The sequence below is a fragment of the Sceloporus occidentalis genome, unplaced genomic scaffold (assembly GCF_023333645.1).
Source record: "Sceloporus occidentalis isolate IW3139 unplaced genomic scaffold, rSceOcc1.0.p SCAF_11, whole genome shotgun sequence".
In the NCBI taxonomy this organism is placed as follows: Eukaryota; Metazoa; Chordata; class Lepidosauria; order Squamata; family Phrynosomatidae; genus Sceloporus; species Sceloporus occidentalis.
In genome coordinates, this window is record NW_028316991.1 from 4,784,910 (window position 1) to 4,804,802 (window position 19,893).

General features: G+C 39.9%; 1 protein-coding gene across 1 annotated transcript in view; it reads right to left on the bottom strand.

Annotated features, from left to right (window-relative positions):
* LOC149305465 (nuclear receptor coactivator 2-like) overlaps nt 1–19,265 on the bottom strand; it is a 39,334-nt gene extending 20,069 nt beyond the window's left edge. The window contains exons 1-8 of the mRNA XM_089477527.1: nt 19,180–19,265; nt 15,454–15,626; nt 8,407–8,510; nt 3,411–3,588; nt 2,896–3,066; nt 1,656–1,757; nt 936–1,076; nt 691–835 (exon numbers count right to left, since the gene is read on the bottom strand). Coding sequence (XP_089333653.1) covers nt 691–835; nt 936–1,076; nt 1,656–1,757; nt 2,896–3,066; nt 3,411–3,588; nt 8,407–8,510; nt 15,454–15,626; nt 19,180–19,265 — 1,100 coding nt within the window. The remainder of the gene's footprint in view (nt 1–690; nt 836–935; nt 1,077–1,655; nt 1,758–2,895; nt 3,067–3,410; nt 3,589–8,406; nt 8,511–15,453; nt 15,627–19,179) is intronic.
* Between the last annotated feature and the right edge of the window lie 628 nt (nt 19,266–19,893).

Consider the following 19,893-nt stretch of genomic DNA (forward strand, 5'->3'; position numbering starts at 1 on the left):
ATATCAGGGGGCACAGTGGCATATTAGGGGACAAAGTGGCATATCAGTGGCATATAGGGGGCTATAAGGCATATCAGGAGGGGTATAATGCATATCAGGGGACAGAGTGGCATATAGGAGGTATCCCCTTATACCTCCTATATGCCACTCTGTCCCCTGATATGCCTTATACCCCTCCTGATATGCATTTCTGGGACAGAGAGGCAAGCTGGGGGTGAGATGTGTATAACTGGGCAAAAATAGTTTACATGAATATTTACTAGTAAAGCTTTTTTTGATATTTTTTGAGTTCTTGTTAAAATATAGCTTTAATTATTATGTCAGTAAAATAAGAAGGCGAATCGTGAAATGCCATTGTAAATTATACGTTTTTATTTAAAATAAACGAAAAATTTGCATTTTTTTTTTACCCGATTAATCGAAAAAATAATCGACCAACTAATCGATTATGAAAATAATCGTTAGTTGCAGCCCTAGTCAAGCCCATTACTTGTAGCGTAAACTACAACTGTAAAAGCATCCAAGAACTGGGAACTTTTACTAAGTGAGATGCAACAATGGAAGACTAAACTAATACTAAATGGAAACTGAACATAACCATTTTAGAACTACATGCTCTTTTTGAGAACTCAGCTATGTGGTACATCTTCGCTGGCGCTTGTAGGGAGCAAAGAAACAGATGCAAATTACCTTTGAAGCATATGTATGGATATTACGTGCTGAGGATCATTAGTCTGTGAACGAATGAGCCTGCTCTTTGTCTGGGCGGTCACCATCGTGCCATCGGACAGAGAAAATCTGTACATCGGACTCAACGCAAGTCCTTGCCTGAGAGCTGAAGACATTTTGGATGTATGGTTAGGGAAAAAAGGAATATATATCACAGTATGGAAACAGAAGACACAGTTTTTATCTTTCCTGTGTACTACAGATACCTTCTTGGTGATGCCTCTTGCTGTAAGACATGTCACCGTCAAGTGAAGCATGGAACCTCTGTATGCACCTCCGCACCAAATCTTCCCACCCAGGTCTCATTGACGCCCTCATGGTGCTTGTATCCAAAGACGTGATCTTGCCTTCAGTTTTAAAGAATGAACAAATTGCCATCAGAATCAAATTGCGTGCAGCATGGTACATTGTGGTGACATTCACAAGGGTTAACTCACACAAATGACCCGATCTAAAAACTCCTGGAAAACTTTATTTATGAAATTGCTGCAAGAATTTACCAATGTAAAACAAAACAAAATCGTGTAATCCTATTTAGGTGATAATTACCGACGTGGGACACTTTATTTTCTAGATTTTTAGAAAATGACAATTAACATACAAGAAGTGTAAACTCATCAAATGCTCACGTTTAGGGGTGTGTGTGTGTGTAGGTGTGTGTGTAGGTGTGTGTGTGTGTGTGTAGGTGTGTGTGTGTAGGTGTGTGTGTGTAGGTGTGTGTGTGTAGGTGTGTGTGTGTAGGTGTGTGTGTGTAGGTGTGTGTGTGTAGGTGTGTGTGTGGTTTTTCCAGATTCTTCATACTTTCACCATTTGATCATCACTGTTCCTCCAGGGGAAAACAAAATACTCTCTCTACTATCTATACATACACCCTTTGAAGCAAGCATCAGAATGGCAGATTAGCAAGTGCGATGATGGATTATTACCTTGCAAGTCCTGACGTGTGGTAAATGTCTCTGTTGTGGGAAGCGGAGGCCTCTCTTTCATTGGAACTCTTCTGGCCACACAAATTAGGCATGACTGAAAATCTACAAATACCAAAGTTTAAGCAGCAAAATTCAGCAAGAGAAATTGGAAAATCAGTTCATGCATGATGGAGTTTAACAGAATATAATATGTTCACCAAACAACTCCAGATGAGGATGTCTACAAATTGTTTTACAGAACAGCTGCTCTAGAACATGAAATGACTGTAAAGACAGGGTATATCAAACTATAATGAACCCCATACTAAAGTCAATGGTGTTCCAAAGAAAGTAGTCATCAAGGGTACTCAAAGTGAAATGTTGGTCTTGATTGTGTTTTGTCTTGTGATTTTAGGCCAATAGTCCCTCCACACCGCAAACACACACACAACAAGAGGTGCTCAATTTGGCAAGTAAAAGATTCACGGAAAGTAGACTGAAGGGTTATTAACCAGCAGCTTAAACTGCATTCCTGGTAAATACCCTGGACTGAGTAAATACCAAATAAATCACAGCCCTAACAACAAAAAGGAAGATTAAACAAAATGTGAGTTACGCGATGCATAAAAGGTTGGTAACCTGCAGCTGGGCTCCAGCTGTTGAGACACTAATGGTGGAGGAGCATCAGGAGTCATAGTTTATTAAGGATGAAGATGCAGCTGGGAAGCAGATGAACGCTGGCAAAAGTTGATAGAGCTTAGAAGGCAACTCTCTCATCATCGCAGACTTCACTTAATTAAAACTACCTATAGCACGTGCTGTAAATCAGACATTATGATTGGTGATCTATGTAAGTGTTATGGAAATTCTTAAACTGAAGCTGCAATTGGTGGCAACATTTCCTAAATAAATTCCTGTCCCAAAGTTCTCCCCTTCTCCTCACACACCCTTCCAAAGTCTACCTGACTTAATAATGGACAGAAGATAACAGAAGGAATTATCATGCCAATCCTGAAAAGAGGAAGATGAGATCCCCCTGGTAGGCCGACGCTGGGGTGTATCTCCATTGAAGGCATTTCACATATATTGGTTATTTCTGTGAACATGATTAGCTAGGATGCTGCTAAATCAGTGAAACACACAATTTGCAATGAAACAATGACACGAGTGGTTACAGGAGGCTGCTTATGTTTGCACATCAGAAAGAGATAGCAAGCAGCTACAATATGATGAAACATTTAGACGTGAATCGTCATATTACCTTCTCCGTCCTCTTTAATGGACTTTGGTTGGGATACTGCAAAGCACTGCATAGTTTCATATTTCTGGTGTACTTCCTGGCCGTCATGACCTTCTTCTTCTGCCTCTGTCATTGGTTTCACCAACATACGGCAATTAAAGGTATGGCTATTACGTCTAGGTCCACCATTCACTGCGGGAAGGAGAAAAGAATGTTGCGTACACAAGACAATTTCAGTTCACTAGAATGTCAGAACACCTAATTTAACCAATAAAAGGCAATTTTATGCCGCATCAAGAATGACAACAGCACAAGTAGCTGTTAACCAGGCAATGGCCAATAATGACCCCAAAGAAAGAAGTGCTATCAAACAACGTGGGCTGTAATGTGCGCCAACATAAAATGCCATAATTTACGTGCATCTCTATAGAGAACATGAGTGAAGCTGAAAGAAAAAAAAAAAAAAAAAGGTAATAAAGGGCAATAAAAAAAAAACAAAAAACTCCTGCCCTCAAGTAGGAGGAATAAACGGTTACCTAAAGACTTTGGCAGCAGGTTTTTGATGAACTCGTTGTGATCTCCGACGTGCAGGATGCTGTACACGCTTGTATTCATGAGCTCTTCCTGGTTGTATCGGAGATACTGGGTCACGTTCTCAGAGACGAAAACCACACTCCCTTCCCGATTCACCACAAAAAAGAACCCATCCAGCGCCTGCAATCACAACGAAATAAACAGTCAGCTGGGAAAATGCGATGCCTTCATCAGAAATAAAACAAGCATTAATGGCAGTCGGTGGCTGCTGCAGGAAAAGCAGAAGTGACAAACGCTTGATTGTAATATCTAGAAATGTTTATACAATAGACGTACTTTAGGTTATTCGTACTTTTGGTAAGGGATCGGAGAGTTTATGAATTGTTGATTTAGTGTAAATTGTGTGAAAAGTAAATGTGGCCTTCCAGGGTGCTGCTTGAAAGCTTCATCAAAAGCATGAAACAAAACATAACCCTTAAGAGTTACCTGAAAGGCCGAAACAGAGGTAAGTGCCTTAAAATCTGCTTTATTACAAGGGGTTTTTTCGTGCTGCGTCATCGTCCACTTAAACGTTTTTCTAGGCAATTTGGCCGTGAATTGGCAGTCGGAGATTTCAATTGAGAGAACACACACACACACACACACACACACACACACACACACACACTAGGATGACCACATGTACGGATTGCCCGGGACAGTCCTGCAACGGGATTTTAAGTCCCAGGGAGTGAAGGAGGTCTAAGCCAATCAAGAGAGACTTCTCAACTCTACTGATAGCCTGAGAGCTCGGAAGCCTCTCCTGATACTCAGAGTTGGTGTGAAGGAGGGACTCGGCCTAAGTTGCAGCCAGCACCAGGTATGAGTGTTTGTTTGTGTGACTGTTTGTCACTGTGTGTGTAATGTCTGGTAATAGAGGAGTTAATGCTCTGAATCTACTTATGCCCGGTATTAGAGGGGTTAACATTCTATATCTACTCATGTCTGTATTGAGTGTAAAGACCAGGATGGTATCAAAAGAGTGCTGTGAATGTGTTATATATTAAATGAAAGCTTCCAGACTCAGGCGATATGAAGTATACTTGCCAGGATGTGAGAGAAACGTCACGGTAATGATTCATCTATTTATTAATCTTTACTGGCTCGAGTACCGTATATTACAGTCAGAATAAAAAGTCACAGCCCACACAGCAATGGAAAAAAGCTACCGGGATGCTAAGCAGAATCCGCTTTCAAATGAAGAGAAAAAAAAACACCTTAAATTTCATATCTAGATAAAAACCCAGAGAGCATATATATATATGCGAGAAGGTAAGTATCTTTAGAGTGTGTATACAATGTATACATTTTTTTTTAATTATTATTATATTGGAATTATATGGGGCCGCAATACTAATAAAAACAAAAAAGTTACTAAAATCGTTGGGAGAAAGCCCCCCTAAATATTTGCTATATTTACCTCTGCCGTATAAAGCACCACAGCAGCTCGTGGCACATGGTGACAAAGTATTACCGGCTTAAACGGTTCACCTGTATTTTGGCAGGACGGCCACGTAACTATATATAATCTTTTTATCCGGGATTCCCTACTGACGTAGCTTAGCTCTGTTTAAAGTAAAAATAAGCTGACCTATTTAAGACGCCGCTTATCTAAGGTGCTTATTGTAGAAAAAAAGGTATGATAAAGGATGGCCTGGAGACCACCTTGAAGTCTAAGACGCAAACCAAGTAGTCAAAAGGGCTGTATAGGATTAGACCACAAGGATTCTATAGGCGATTAAAAACACCAAATAATTTAAACAGGGAAAAAAATAATAATAAATAATTTATTTTTGGCTGGGGGCTAACGGAAAACCACCGGTACACGGGACGCCGCTCGGACAGCCTGATCTCTATATAAGAGGTAAAATGAGCTAGCAACAAGGCAGAAAGCGTGCATCTGTGCGGGTCACGTGATGTTTATTCCGCTGTGAGAAACTGCAGCCCTGTGTTTGGCTGCTTAGCAACAGCCATATACTTATGTTATGACACGCACAAATGTGCAGACATCACCAGAACAATTAAAAAGCAGATGCTTCCTTATTGATGTGCTGTTGACATGCAGCAAGATTAGATATGGAGCAGCACAATGTCTGGCTGATGAGAATCAGACCTGCCTGATACACAGACCGTACAAGCTGTCTGCTGCCATTACAGCCCAGAGGAGAAGACAAGCGGAGAGGAGCGGGGAATCCTCAACATCTCAAGCATCACATTTAGGCGGTTAGGATGAAAGTGGCCAGCTTGCAGCCTCCCTGTTAAACCAAACCCATCACTCACAGCCGGCAAATTACCATTTATCAGGATGTGGGAGTAATCCAGGATAATCACCCCTCTGGTAGGGTAGACCTGTATTTACCCAATATTAGCAGTACAGAAATGTGATCTGTTTATTTTAATTGCGCCATTGTACTGATCATTTCCAGTAATTAATTATAAACATTTCCCAAACCTCCCTAAAAAAAACTTGTCCTTTTTTTTTTTTTTTGTAATAGTTTGAAGGAAGCCAGCATCCAGATTCAGGTGTAATGCAGTATAACAAACGCAGATACATACGCGCCGCATAGAGGTTTAGCTGTTTAACCCCTTAAGGACCGGGCTCATTTTTCGTTTTGTACCCTGTGGGACCGAGGCTGTTTTGACACTTTTGTGGTGCTTGTGTTCAGCTGTAATTTTCTCCTCACCCATTTAGTGTACCCACATAAGTTATATATTGTTTTTTTCAGGACAAGATGGGCTTTCTTCAGATACCATTATTTTGATCGTATCATCTTATTTACTATAAAAAAATTAAAAAAACATGGTGAAAAATTGAAAAAAAAAAACATTTTATGACTTTTATTTGAAAAATCTTTTACTCACCTAAAAAAGCAAGTAAAAAAACTAGCTAAATAGATTCTACTACTTGTCCTGAGTTTAGAAATACCCAATGTTTTTATGTTTTTTTGCTGTTTTTTGTAAGTTATAGGGCAATAAGTACAAGCAGCGTTTTATGATTTCCAAATCTTTTTTAACAAATCTGGTCAGTCTGCCTCCATCTCCTCTTTGGAACATCTTTGAAGCCGGTTAACTCAATTTAACCCATTCAAACCATATATTTTTGAAAACTAGACACCCCAGGGTATTCCAAATGCTGTTATTTTAACCCTTTCCATGCACCAATTATACAACTACACTTTGTCAAACTTTGTAATAGTAATTTTTTTTATTTTTTTTTCACACAAATTGTACTTTAGTTATAGATATACAGGTCCTGGTATATGCCACTGTCAAACAACACCCCAATGTGTGTTCAGGAACATCTCCTGAGTGCAGTGATACCCGACATGCATGGGTTTGTCGGGTTGTTTCAGATTTAAAATGCCACATTTGGGAAGTGCGCTTTTTTTCTCCATTTTGGTCAGTCTGTACCTATGCCCTATCTTTGAGCTAGGCCACTCCAATTTACCCCATCAGCCATTTTTTTTATATATTAGACACCCCTTGGGTATTTGAAGTGCTTTTATTTTAACTCTTTGTTGAGATTTTTGAGAAATTTTAGCACTTGCTCAAAATAATAAACTTTATTTTTTAATTTAATTTTATTTTTTTAATACTTTTTTTATATTTTTTTTTACACATTTTGCTGGTACTGGATGGTTCATCTAGTGACATCACTGCATAATTATTTTTAAATGTTAGCACATTTTTTTTTAATTTTTTTTTCCCATTTTTTATTTATTTTTATTTTTTTTGAATATTTTACTAATCACATAGTGATTAGAAAGCTGGGCTCCATTGACTTGCATGGTTGAATGCAGTACCTGTATTCAACCAGCAAGTGGAGCCAGTTCTCTAGAGGGTCTGGAGACCCTCTAGCGAACTTTTTCGTCTTTATTGTTTTATTTCCCGGGCCGCCGCCATCTTGCTTGATGGCGAAGATCACCGGCAGCGGCGGCTGTGACCGCTCTCCGGAGCGGTCACAGCCCACCCAGAGGTAAGTGTTTGGTGTCGCTGGATGCCTCCTGATCGAGGCATTCCAGCGACACCATTTAAGTTTAGGAGGCGATCGTTGATCGCCTCCTAAACGCTTTTAAAACGGGCGTCCGCCGCCATACAATGTATGGCGGCTGTTGACGCCTCGGGGAGGGGCCAGACATGGCCCCCGATGCCGATCTCGGCCTTGCTGAATGCCTCGACATCGAGGCATTACAGTAACGCCGTTTAAGCGAAGAAAGTGATCGTTGATCACTTTCTAAGCTTATTTTACTTTTTGACGGTTCAGGACCGTCAAAGGTCATTTAGTGACCTTCATGTCATGACGGTCCTGAACCGGCAAAGGTCGCGAAGGGGTTAATGAGAAAAATGAATTAGCCTGGCGGAACAATAAATTATGATTGCAACAGGTCCTCAGGGAATTTGGGTAAAGAAGGTGAGCCATGGCTGCCGGTGGCAGATTTTAGGAGGATTTGTTATAAAATTATCATTTTGGGGGGGATGTCAGATTTGTATTTAAATCAGGGGTTCTCAAACTGCGGCCCTCCAGCTGCTGCAGGACTACATCTCCCATACTCCTCAGCCAGCCCCTTAGCTGAAGGAGCATTATGGGAGATGTAGTCCTGCAGCAGCTGGAGGGCCGCAGTTTGAGAACCCCTGATTTAAATGATGCTTAAGTTCCGTGTTTTATTGCTGCTGCAAACATAGCATTGATAAGAACGCAGGTAAATGAGAAAACTGAAAACACGAGAAAAAGGAAAAAATGTAAGGAAACACAAGAAACAATTAACACATACTATTACCACAAATTTGTTTCAATTCTGTGGGTTATAGCGATGTATCAACAGTTAATAATGAACAGCGAGACAAAGTCAATTCTCTAGAGGTGATTATTTTCTACTAGAAACGTGGGGAAAGTTTTCGGCGGGCCCCTAAACGTTCAGTGGTTAGCCATATCGGAAGCCATGCTCCTGCTGGTCATACCTCAAGCATCATTGGTCCAAGGGCATCCTTGTCTATGACGCTCGGGCCTGTAGAGGACACATCAGCCTTCTGAACTTCATCCTCATTTGCTGCTGCTGCTTTTTCTGCAAGAAAGTGATAGTTGTGTACATATTAAATAACAGCCACACACAAACGAACACCAACACAGAGAGCTGCTTCCCAACCCAACCTTCGAGGACACCATCTAATGTCCCTGTTGGACCAGACCATGGCAGCTCCTTAATCCTGCATGGTTTCTGGACCTCGAGGTCTGGCTTGGGAACAACTGTGCAAGAACTTCAAACCGCTCAACACAACACATGTAAGTCTGCAATGAACGTGCTAAGCTTTCCAACGCGGTAACAAGATAAAATGTTCCTGTGATTTCCACAACGGGCTTTTGCGAGGACGGTTTCTACACAAATAATAGGCACCCAACCAGCTCTTGACAAAAGTTTATTAACTTGTGAAACTAAAAATATCGCAGTGTTCCAAAGAAGAAGAAGAAATGGGATTATGAATTTCAGAGACGGGACACGTAATGATTTTATCATCGTGCTACGATGTGAGGAAAGGTGATCTGCACAGTCCAATACATGGAGTAGATACCAGGATCAATCCCTTTGGACGAGAATGAGATGTAGCTTTTACTTTTACTTGGTAGGTTGTTCCATTTGGAAGGTTTTTATTTTAATTAGTGTATTTTAAGCATTGAAACCTGCAAAAAGGATGTTACAGGAAAACACACACAATCATATTAATACCCCCACTCAGGTATCCAAGAACATTTTAATGTCTTGCCCTCCCACAATGTATCGCTCCCAATCATCCTTCCTTGTTATTTTATGACCCAGACACTTTGTTTGTCGATTTTTAATCTGTTAATTTACTTTTATAGCCAAAACAATTACGCAGAACACGTTGGGCTGATTACTAACAATAATAGTAGCGTCAGTGATAATATTTCTGGCGTGTTATGCAATAATCAACCACATTAACTGCTACTGCCCCAGTTAATAAAATACCATACTGTGTCTGAGAATGTCTCCGCGGCATTTAATAAGCCACCGATGCAACCAGGCCTTAGCTGTGCCAAGACATACATTTAGACATACAGGTTAAATTAACACCGTTACCGCAGCTCGTTAGAACTCTCCGGATTCAGAGGCAGAGGGGAGATGCTTGCCAGGAATAGCTCCAAATCCCCACATCAATGACGGTGGGGAGCACGACTACTCCGTTACGTTCAGCCAGGTTCAGTGCTAGCATATGAAAAATGTTCTTTAATCTGGCAAATGTAAGAGCAAACACACATTTCCTCCTGCTCTCTAGTAAAATCTGCACCGGGGGATTTCTTGGGTTTAATTTGAATCTTGTCCCAGATTTCTAACTCAATCCGACCTTTTATGAGAAGACACGAGTGTATGTAGGGCAGCAACGAAATGACTACAGGCAGGAGCATACACTGTAGACACCGAAACACCACTCAAAAAAGTTTGGTTAGTTAAAGTTACGGCCAGTATCGCCATCGTCTTTCACATGCTGGGTAAAAGGATTCTCATGTTATAATCCAGGATTGAATTATATATATATTTTTTTTTTATAATTATATATCACAGGATACAGACGGTCTGAAACACATTTCAAAATTCATATATTTTTTTTTGTTTGAGACCAAACCAGCTGGTGATCTAAGAAAGGCAGTCACGTCAAACACTAAATGCAATAAGGGTGATGTCCTGAGCTGCCACATGGGCAGCCATGATGCCGAGAAATGTTAAAGCCAAGCCAATGGTGAAAGAAGTTAACCTTATCCAAAATCAAGTGTGCCACTGTCCAATATCAAAAAGTTCACAAGCGGAGTCTGTGGCAAGCTAAAAGCGCAGAATCAATGAGGGAATTTCAAGACCTTGAACAATCACACTCTAACAAGAACACACAATAGGGGAAAACAAACAATCGCTAAAACTCAAGTGGCATGAAAGCCAGATAATATGAGTTTAAAAAAAGCTAATTAGACTCTTGTCTGCCCTTTCACGTGGAAAGAGTGCAAAGGTGAGGAGACCTTGAAGGGAAGAAGAAAGTGAAATCAGTTCAGCTGGAACCTCACCTTTAACGTATTGCTTATTTTTGACTCTTTGAACGGATGAAAACATTGTACTGTGGGTGGGGTTGGCTAGGTTACTATTACTGCACCAACATGTGATCTGTGAAAGGACTTTTCCTGTATTGCTTTCCAGACACTGATAACACACCTACGACCAGCTGACCTGAGAAGACATATTTCATGGCAACATCCTAAAAACATTTCACGAAGAGCGAGTTTCAAACAACCTACTTCACTATGCATTATGAAGGCTCAACACTACTCAACTTCCGCTGCAGGAAGAGCTTGGCTGGCCCTGTATAATGTGTAGTTGAATCAGTGAGACTTCATAACTTTATAGAAGGGAGACTCTTTCATAAAGTAGTCACGCTGGCACAAAAAGTATGTCATCGCCTCAACTCATAATTAATAAATCCCCAGTCTGCCAGCTAGTCACCCACTGCCCAGGAAAAGTACAGCAACGCTAAATAAAAACACCACAAATCAGACAAAGCCTACACTAAATTAAACACACATAATGGTTATGGCAAATTAAGCTACACAATGTATTAGAAACCCACCTACATGTTTGCCGAAGGAGCAGCCATCCCAACTTCCAGGTCTCAGGATCTACATGACTATTACTACGAGGTTCTCTCTCCCATTTCGGGGAAGCAGATGGTTCCCTTGGCTTTTGTAACGGTGGCGCGGTGGGGGAAAAGGACTTAACGTCACAACAGGAAATTGATGACATGAGCTCTGCTCCCCAAAACAGCCCACTACTTTATATTGTTAAACAATTACAATTTAGAGGTAGTTTTGATTAAGCATAGACCTTCTAAACATTATACAAATACAACAAAAATTATGTATTCTGGGCCAAAAAGTGTTTAGGAATGCTGCTCCAACTCCACCCGTTTCTGAACTAGCATAAGAACCATAAAAATAAGTCAAAAACGATTAAAAACAAACAAACATTCTAAAAGGCGACAGCTGTCTTCTCAGCAATATCGTTGTGGACTATGCCTTGTTGTTCTACAAGAAGAAGTGCTTGTGTAAGGAAACATTGTATTGTCTCAGCTAACATCTCTGCAGTGTAGTGGATCTGTGTGTTGGAAACCTGCCCTTCCAGTGAACGACGGACATCCATGTCCAGGCATGTGAGCTCTGCTTGGGTATGCAAACATGTCACATATGCGATAACATCTAAAACGGTATACTTTCCAAGACTGTCAGTCAAACAACGCCAATGGCAATTATAGGAAGATTACACACGCATGGGGAATGGATGCTTGAAGATACACCAAACAGTGGTGAGACACCTGCACCAATGAATGTTTCATGTTTTGTTCATATAGGCATTTTCATCAGGAAGAGGACACTACAGAACCTAAATTTTACTTTGTTTGGACCTCAACAGCTTCAAACAAGACAGGACATTTGCCTGCGATCTTGGCTCTGTGACCCTTAAGGCCTGGGTTTTGACACCATTGGTCTAGTGATGGTCCTTATTCCATTAAATAGGCGACCATCCCTAAATAAAAGGTTACAAAAGTAACACGACTCCTAGATTTGCCGTAGCTCTGTAGAACAATTTATTACACCATGAAAACCACACTTGCTTTCTTGTAAATACTGTAACAGCGGGACCTCCCCACAGTTACCAGAAAATCAGAACATGTCAGCAGTCTGACAAATAAACGACACGGCCTTACAAAACAATAAAATTAATAATAAATCTATATTTCTGTTTAATTGTAACAATAATAATAATAGTCTTAGCCTGATTAAAAGAAAAAAGGGTAAGAAATAACATAAGTAGTCAAGCACATAGTAGAATTCCAATACTACTCAATTAAATTTCTTATAGGAGTAGTGCTGTACAATGACATGCATACATACACACACACACACACACACATTATATGTATATAAAAATTACATACTAAACACAAAACTGAACCACTACATGAAAACACACTAGACTTGTGCATACAAACTAAACTGGTGTAAAGGGATAAAAGAACGGTGCCACTTTTCAACAGGACGCTCTTTATAAAGGGCATATTTAAAGCCACTTGATATGTATTAGAAGGGAACCATATCTTTTGAAAGCCAGGATGCCCTCAAAAGGATAAAGGAAAAATGTATGGGTGGGTAGCCAGCAAAAGTCAGCAGATTGTTGGGTGTTGTCATATAAGTGTAGGCTGTGCCGTTGCTTCAGTGCCTCGATTACAGTTATCCAGGTATAATAATCTGGAAAAAGAGACATAGATCGCCTTGAAACCTTGTCATCTATTATGCGTCAGGTAGCCAATAATTGTATCATTTTTACCAAACTTGCTTTTTCTACGGCTAACCGTATATGATATGCAGTCAGCTTAGGCACACCACGGATGCCGCTAATTCACTGTGGTTTCAGACTCTTCCACAAAAACGCTTTACAAGACATTGTAGGCCTTCCGGGAATTAAAAGGAGTTAAAGACATGTTGATGCTCAGGAAAGCTTTAGGAGGTAAGCAAGTGAGACAATTATACATCTGCACTATACTAAAATTAGAAAGGCTGCCATATGGCCGGGTGAAGCCAACGTCACGTTCGTTTTCATTCTGCTAGCACAGAAAACACACGGCCCTTCCTGTGCTCCCCGAACGGGTTTATCTTTTTAACACTAATACGCCATACATCATCTGGCTGCCAAAAACACCCACTGTGCATTAAAGAGCGATATGACATTAGGCACAGCTGCACTTTTTCTCACCGGGAGCAGCCCAAAGCGAATCTTAGCATCGCTTCCTTTTTTACACAAAACACGCATCACCCTCATTATGAAAATCACAGTTTCCCCCAGAAGAGATATCAGCAGTCCGGGCGCAATAGCGTCTTTCCCTTCTCGGCTGAGAAAGTGAGACTTTCGCTGCGCTATCGCCTAAGCCAGGAATTGCTTTTAGAGGCGCGTGACAAGATGACTAAGCACACGGAGGAGAGTTTGAGTTAACCTTCTGTGTTTCAGAAAGGGGTGAGTCACGGCTTGTAAAATACGGTTCACAACCCACCGCTATGGGGATCTCTACAGGCCCTGCTCTTGCAAGGGTTAAAAGGGCTCAAGATCATGAACGTATTCCCAGATTTCCTTATCAGGGACCGATACACACACAGAAATTCTTGTGTAAAATGGTTAGTGGTGCCTCCTGTTGGTTCAGCGGTACCCTCTCTACACCAGAACTGTGTAATAGGGATTCACAGACATCTTTGGGGTCTAGGAGCCAGTCACAAAATGTAGAAGCCAGACTGTATGCAATATATGAATTACATTATATATATAATACATACTCCCTTATTGTTCTTTCTTAATCGTTAGAACACTCGCACCTCTATACTGAAAGGAGTTTTTGCTCAGTTTAGAACTTCAACGGAGCCAGGTCATTCAAAAGTTGGCATCGCTGACAATTAAATTATGTCCCTGCCTTGTGATCTTAAAGTCTAGGCATGAATGACTTTTAGACATCAAAAGAACTCACGGAAACATTCTGCATGTAGTTTCAAGAAAAATGAGGGTCCTAGAAGTACTCTTCCTAGGACCCACAGGAAATATGCTGTGGTTTGTAGATATATGTTATCTAAATGATTTTTTTTTTTTTTTTTATAAAGAACAATACAAGCATGAGGCATGATGGGCACCTGCACAAGGAATTTTCTGGTTTTCAGTTTGTATTTAACATGATAGATCTGGAGTATCTAAAAAAAAAAAAAGTCTCCTTTAAGATATTCCACCAATTCTGCTGAGAGCACAATTTGGACAAGGGGTGTTTTTAGAACATTTAAGATGCCTTTCTCTAAAACATAACTCAACCGCTCTGAACGGTTAATACCGCGGCTACTTTATAGAGTCGTATACATATAATACAAGGGAGATACAAATAGGTATATGTTACATTCTATGACCCCACCACATATGTGTCCCCTTAGACAAGTTTGGGTTTTAAGTAAAAAAAAAAAACAAAACATCACATACGTCAACAGAACATCATCACTAAATGGGTTATCCGATCCAGTTTGTTGTGCTGGAGGGTATATATAAGCTGTATAACCCGTATTGTATTGCCCGTTCTAAAGGTTATACATGGAATTCACAGCAGCTAGTTGCAGATCTGGGGCTCCATTTATTACTCAGCCAAATACATACACTTACTGGAAGAATGAAAGCAAACAATAGTGAAACCTAAAATGCAGAAGTGAAAGCCTTGAGCCCAACACTCAGCTCGGCGAGAGGACAGAAGGAGAAACATTTCGGGCAGGATTAGGCAAAGAAAAATATTCAACAAATCATCTAGGGGCCCAGAACCCATGAGCGAAACCTGCGTGAGCCTATGAAAAAATATATCAAATTGTAGAAGACCTAAAACACTTCCAGGGTTACAGAATCATTTGGCACAGGCTAAAGTGACTCGACATACATCACAGGGCCCATTCCACGCTTTCCAACATTTGAAACGGCCTCAGATGGAACGAAAAGCACATGGAGTGTATCTAAAGGCACAGACGGTGACTAAAGAAGTTAAGAAAGGCATGTAAAAACAACAACAACAACATCCTACTGCTTCTATACACAGCATCGTGTTGTCTAGGGCTGAAGAACAATAGACATGTATACACAGCAAATATTGTGAGCGCCTAGAAAAGAAGACCATGGGGGGGGGGTTAACTCTTCCAACTGACAGCCATAAGTAGTCCCCTCTAATGACTCAACTGGAACATATGGTCTTAGTGGTGCAATATTAGACACCTCCATTTCGGAAGGACCTAAGACACAGCAGGGCTTGAGGAACACCACAAATGACACTGCTTCATAGATTTTAATTTCACCTGTTGCTATTCCCTCTGGCACATAAACAGTTAAGAGCCAAGCCAGCACACGAGAAGGCTTGTAGCATGTCTATCGCTGAATCTATAAATCTTACCTTGTTCTTTGATCTGACGAATTTGCTTCACAGTTTCCTTTAAAATGAGACATTTGTCGGGTTTAAAGTTAAAGTTGTCGATGTCATTAAAATTTGCAAAAATCAGCTCGGCGAGTTCTTCTATGTATTTATTCTCCTGCTCGCGGTTTCGCTTGTCATTGCTTCGTTTAGGGCTGGAAAACAAAAAAGACAATTCTAAAAATCTAAAATCACAACCAAATCTTCTCGAAAACAAAACATGTTCAAGCATGGGTATTTTCTGTAACACAAACAGCAAATTATCACCCGGGAACCTTTGTTTTCAAGAAAAAGCAGAGCTTGGATTGTTACAATCAAACTGTTTGCTAATTATTTTAGTTGCTAAAAAATATAGACATCACAGTACATCCTCTATCAAATATAAATCAAAAATGAAGTCCTTTGTTGGCTCCAGATGTGGGATTTCCTACTAACTCATTATCCAGCTAGAACATGAAGACTGGAGTAGACCAGAAATAAGAGGAAAAAGGCCAAAAACCTATCAACACAAGAGCTTCTGGAAACCACGCCATTTGTCAGGCAAGATATAACCGGGTGATTCATTGCAGCTGAAGAGTGCTACAGACATCTCAAAACTCTATTTTATATTTGGGAGAGCACCCACTTCATTCATCTCAAGCACTTTCAGCAAGCCAAGCTATTAGATCTGCATCAGACGGAACCGGTTCACAAAACATAGACATCACAACAAAGCAGAAGCTGTTTGGGTAGTTTAAAGTATATGACAATTTTATGGAGAGAGAGAGAGAGGTGTTTAGGTTGCGCTTTAAACTTACCCAAAAAGAGTCAATAAAAACTCATTAAAAAGTCAACAAAACTTGGGATCATATCTATCTCTTCAAACACTTTGAGAAGCAGAGAATATAAAAATTTGCAAAAGGAAACACTTCCCCGTCAAAACTGTGTTAAGCAAATGCTTACACGGACAATGTAAACATTAAAGTGATTTACAGTAAACATTTTACTGCCCCTTTAATAGAGATATGTAACTTTCTGTTTTGTTAGCAGTCTCTTAAAGGAATGCAACATTCTACACACAAGCGCAGTGCTATTTCTCAGTTTACTGTACATGTATTTCCTTGTTGAGGTCTAAAAACACCACCGAATCTGTGCCATCATTAACGCTGTAAACATTGGCTTAATCGTTAAGGTGAGGCTGTTTAACCCTACTCTTTCACGCATTACCAGTGAGCGGAACCCAACTGCCCGACAAGTGCACCTGAAGCTCAGTGTTTCTTGTGGAATTCCATAAGAAAATTTATATATATATAAATAAAAAAAATAAAAGTAATGGACCTGGTCTCAGATAAACAAACCCAGCCATATGTCAAATCTATTCGGAGAAAAAGAGTAACAAATTGATGTTCAACAATTTGTCCTTCGCTATTAAAAAGGGATAAAGAAAGGTCAAGAAACAAGCCACAGGTTTACCAAATATTTGTGTACAATCATTTTATATGCATAAATATTATACACAGGAAAGAATTGTTAAATGTTACCACCAACATAAAAATATGACATTAGAATGGTTCTGAATTTGTAAAATTACAGAATTCCTTTATTTTTTTCACGTGTAAAAAGTAACCCTTTAATGGCCTTCTATTAGTAGTGATGTAATCTCATGCTTCCAATACATGTGTTACAGTCATCTTTATTTCTACAAATTATCGATGTAAGTTTCTATATGGAATTCAGGAATACATAGAGTGAAATAAACAGACCAAAAAAATAAATTCTACAACGCAGCTTTTGCTCACACAGAAACTCTAAAGCCCGTCTGACAAGTTTAACCCGGCTGATAATTTAAAAGCAGTTGTAGAAAAAAATAGACATGGTTTAAAGGGTCTCTGGAGAAGAGTGCAAATATTAACCTAAAAGCCTCAAAAGATTAACACCAGCTAATTAATGTAATTCTGCTAAAACAATATTTCTAGTATATGCCCTCCAAGCAAAACATGTCAGTGAATCACCAAGCCGGTCACAAGGCTAGGTTACTCAGAACAGGCAAATTTGGGATCGAAGAGCCAGCTTTTTTTCCCCCTCAATCATGTTTTCACTTAATAATACAATCTCACTAATTTAAGAATGCTTTATACAGGGCCATTGGAGCTATTCTTAGAGCTGAAGTTCACCGGGATCGGACCTTCAGAACTTAAGGTCATTGAGAAAAAAAAAACGCAGCTCTCCAGTCAACTTTTCTTTAGTGAATATAACCCATTATCACACAGTCCTCTGCTTTTTTTTTTTTTTTTTTTTTTTAAATGTTCTAAATATTAACTACTATATGACTAAATACTGTGCAAAACATATGGGTTTCAAGTTATACTTCCCTTTTTTTTTTTTTTCCTACGTGTAAACTTTTGTGTAGCAGCACAAACGTTTCCTCATTCCTACTACATCAGTCTACGATCCCTGTATCTTCCTTGTATTATACAGAATATTATAACACATATAATACCCGGGTTTGTTTGTCTCGGTACAAAACAAGGAACTAGCAGCAATAATGTTGACATTTTTGTAAACAATTAACCGGAAACAATATTTTTGCTCGTGTCTGTATTTTGCGGTATATACCCTCTCGGCTTCTTCATACATATCCGACGCTGCACCCTTATGTACACGGCATATAATCAACACACCGATCCCTGTACAGCATTCTGCCACGTTCCATCTCCAACACCAGCGGAATCCCCGATGTGGAAATGCCTTCATACTACCGTGCTATCTGCAGGTTATCTAAGAAACGTACAACACGTCTATACTGTTTAAACCCGCGAGTGTGTAAGCGTGAATTTCTGTGCAAACTCCCAGCATACGTGGACTCAATCAGGGTCAGTTACATAATCAAGCTACAACACCGCTGCCACATTTCAATAAAACATGATGCAACGCACGGACTATTAAGGTTAACGCTTCTGGACCGGATCTTCTGCCTGGATCACTTCTGTTACTACATCAAATCTCAGATTTCAGCTCAGACTTTGCTTACAAATCATATAATACAAAAAGCTTTGGTGACTGGAAAAAGGGAACCAGACGGCAAGATAATTAAAGGGCAACTGTCACCAGGTATAACTAAATTCAATAATGAAGACTAGCTATTGCTTCTGATTTTCATTTGTCAATCAGTGTAATTGATTTAGCGATATTGGGGTTTAGCCACTACAGAGAGAGTTGTGTTTTAGCTCCTTGACCTCATCGTACATCATGAAGCTACAACCCCAGTGAGCTTGGCTGGCTCTGGATACCGTATAGTTTAACCAGCAAGAGTACTGCAGGGTCTCCTTACACATTTAACAATCCATTGTACAGGGCCAGCTCAGACCTTCTTGCTGGACAAACGTGTGTGTTGGTCCTTCCTGGTCATTGGTGACACAAGGGTTAAAAACCCTTAACTCTCTCTTTTGTGAATAAACCCCATCTACGTTAAAGTTTAACATCGTGAAAAAAAGCCAATGGCACAACCCGCATTACTTGAGAAATTGCATGGTTTCACTGAGCAAGTCCTGTATTTGAAGGTAAAAATTTGCACAAGAAGTGAAAAATGTCTAAAATTTCACATTTCAATACTGTACATTAAGGTGTAAACCTTTTTCATTACAAATTGATAGAGTATGATTGCACTCTCTTCAAACCGATCTGCAAGGATAATAACCCCTAAAATGTGTAGTTAAGATGGATCTTTACCTGGGGCCGAGCTGGTCTGGGCTTTCCTTTCGTTTGCGCGCCTCTGCCCTGGAAGGGTCAGACGTGTTTTCTCCAATCCCACTCATTTTGAACACATATCAGCAGCTACATAAAAAAAGAGCAGACAAAAAGCTGTCAAAACATGGGAAAATATAACAGCTGAAATTAAGCACAGTACCTGAAAACACATAAAAGCTCTGAACGTCCACAATATTTGTGATCAAGAATGGAGTTAAGCAATCTCTGCTTGCTGGACTACAATCGCAGTGAACAAGCAACAATTTCCTTGTTTGCAAGATCTCTAAAAACTCTTCCTGCTGTGGCATTAAAGGGAAACCTATAGCTGCTGGACTCTGTTAGGCACTCCTTGGTGTGACACTAGGACACATTAAATCCAATAGTGAACCCTGCGTCCAACAGGCATGGAAATGAGACATCACAGCCAAACATGAAAAATGTGTTTTAGGTAAACAGAAAAAAGGACTGTTTACATGTAAAGACACAAAATATCTGATATAAACACCCTTTATTTAGAATTTACGTAGCAGTGAAACTTTTTGTACTCTCATTTTGAAATCAAGAAAATAATCTGGAGTAGTATATGTGAGAGTTAATGGTGTCAAGCTCCAAGGCCCGAAATTCAGTATTCCTTACAAAGAAGTTTACAGATGGGGGAACCACTTCACGAGACTGACGCACACTCATCTAGACCGA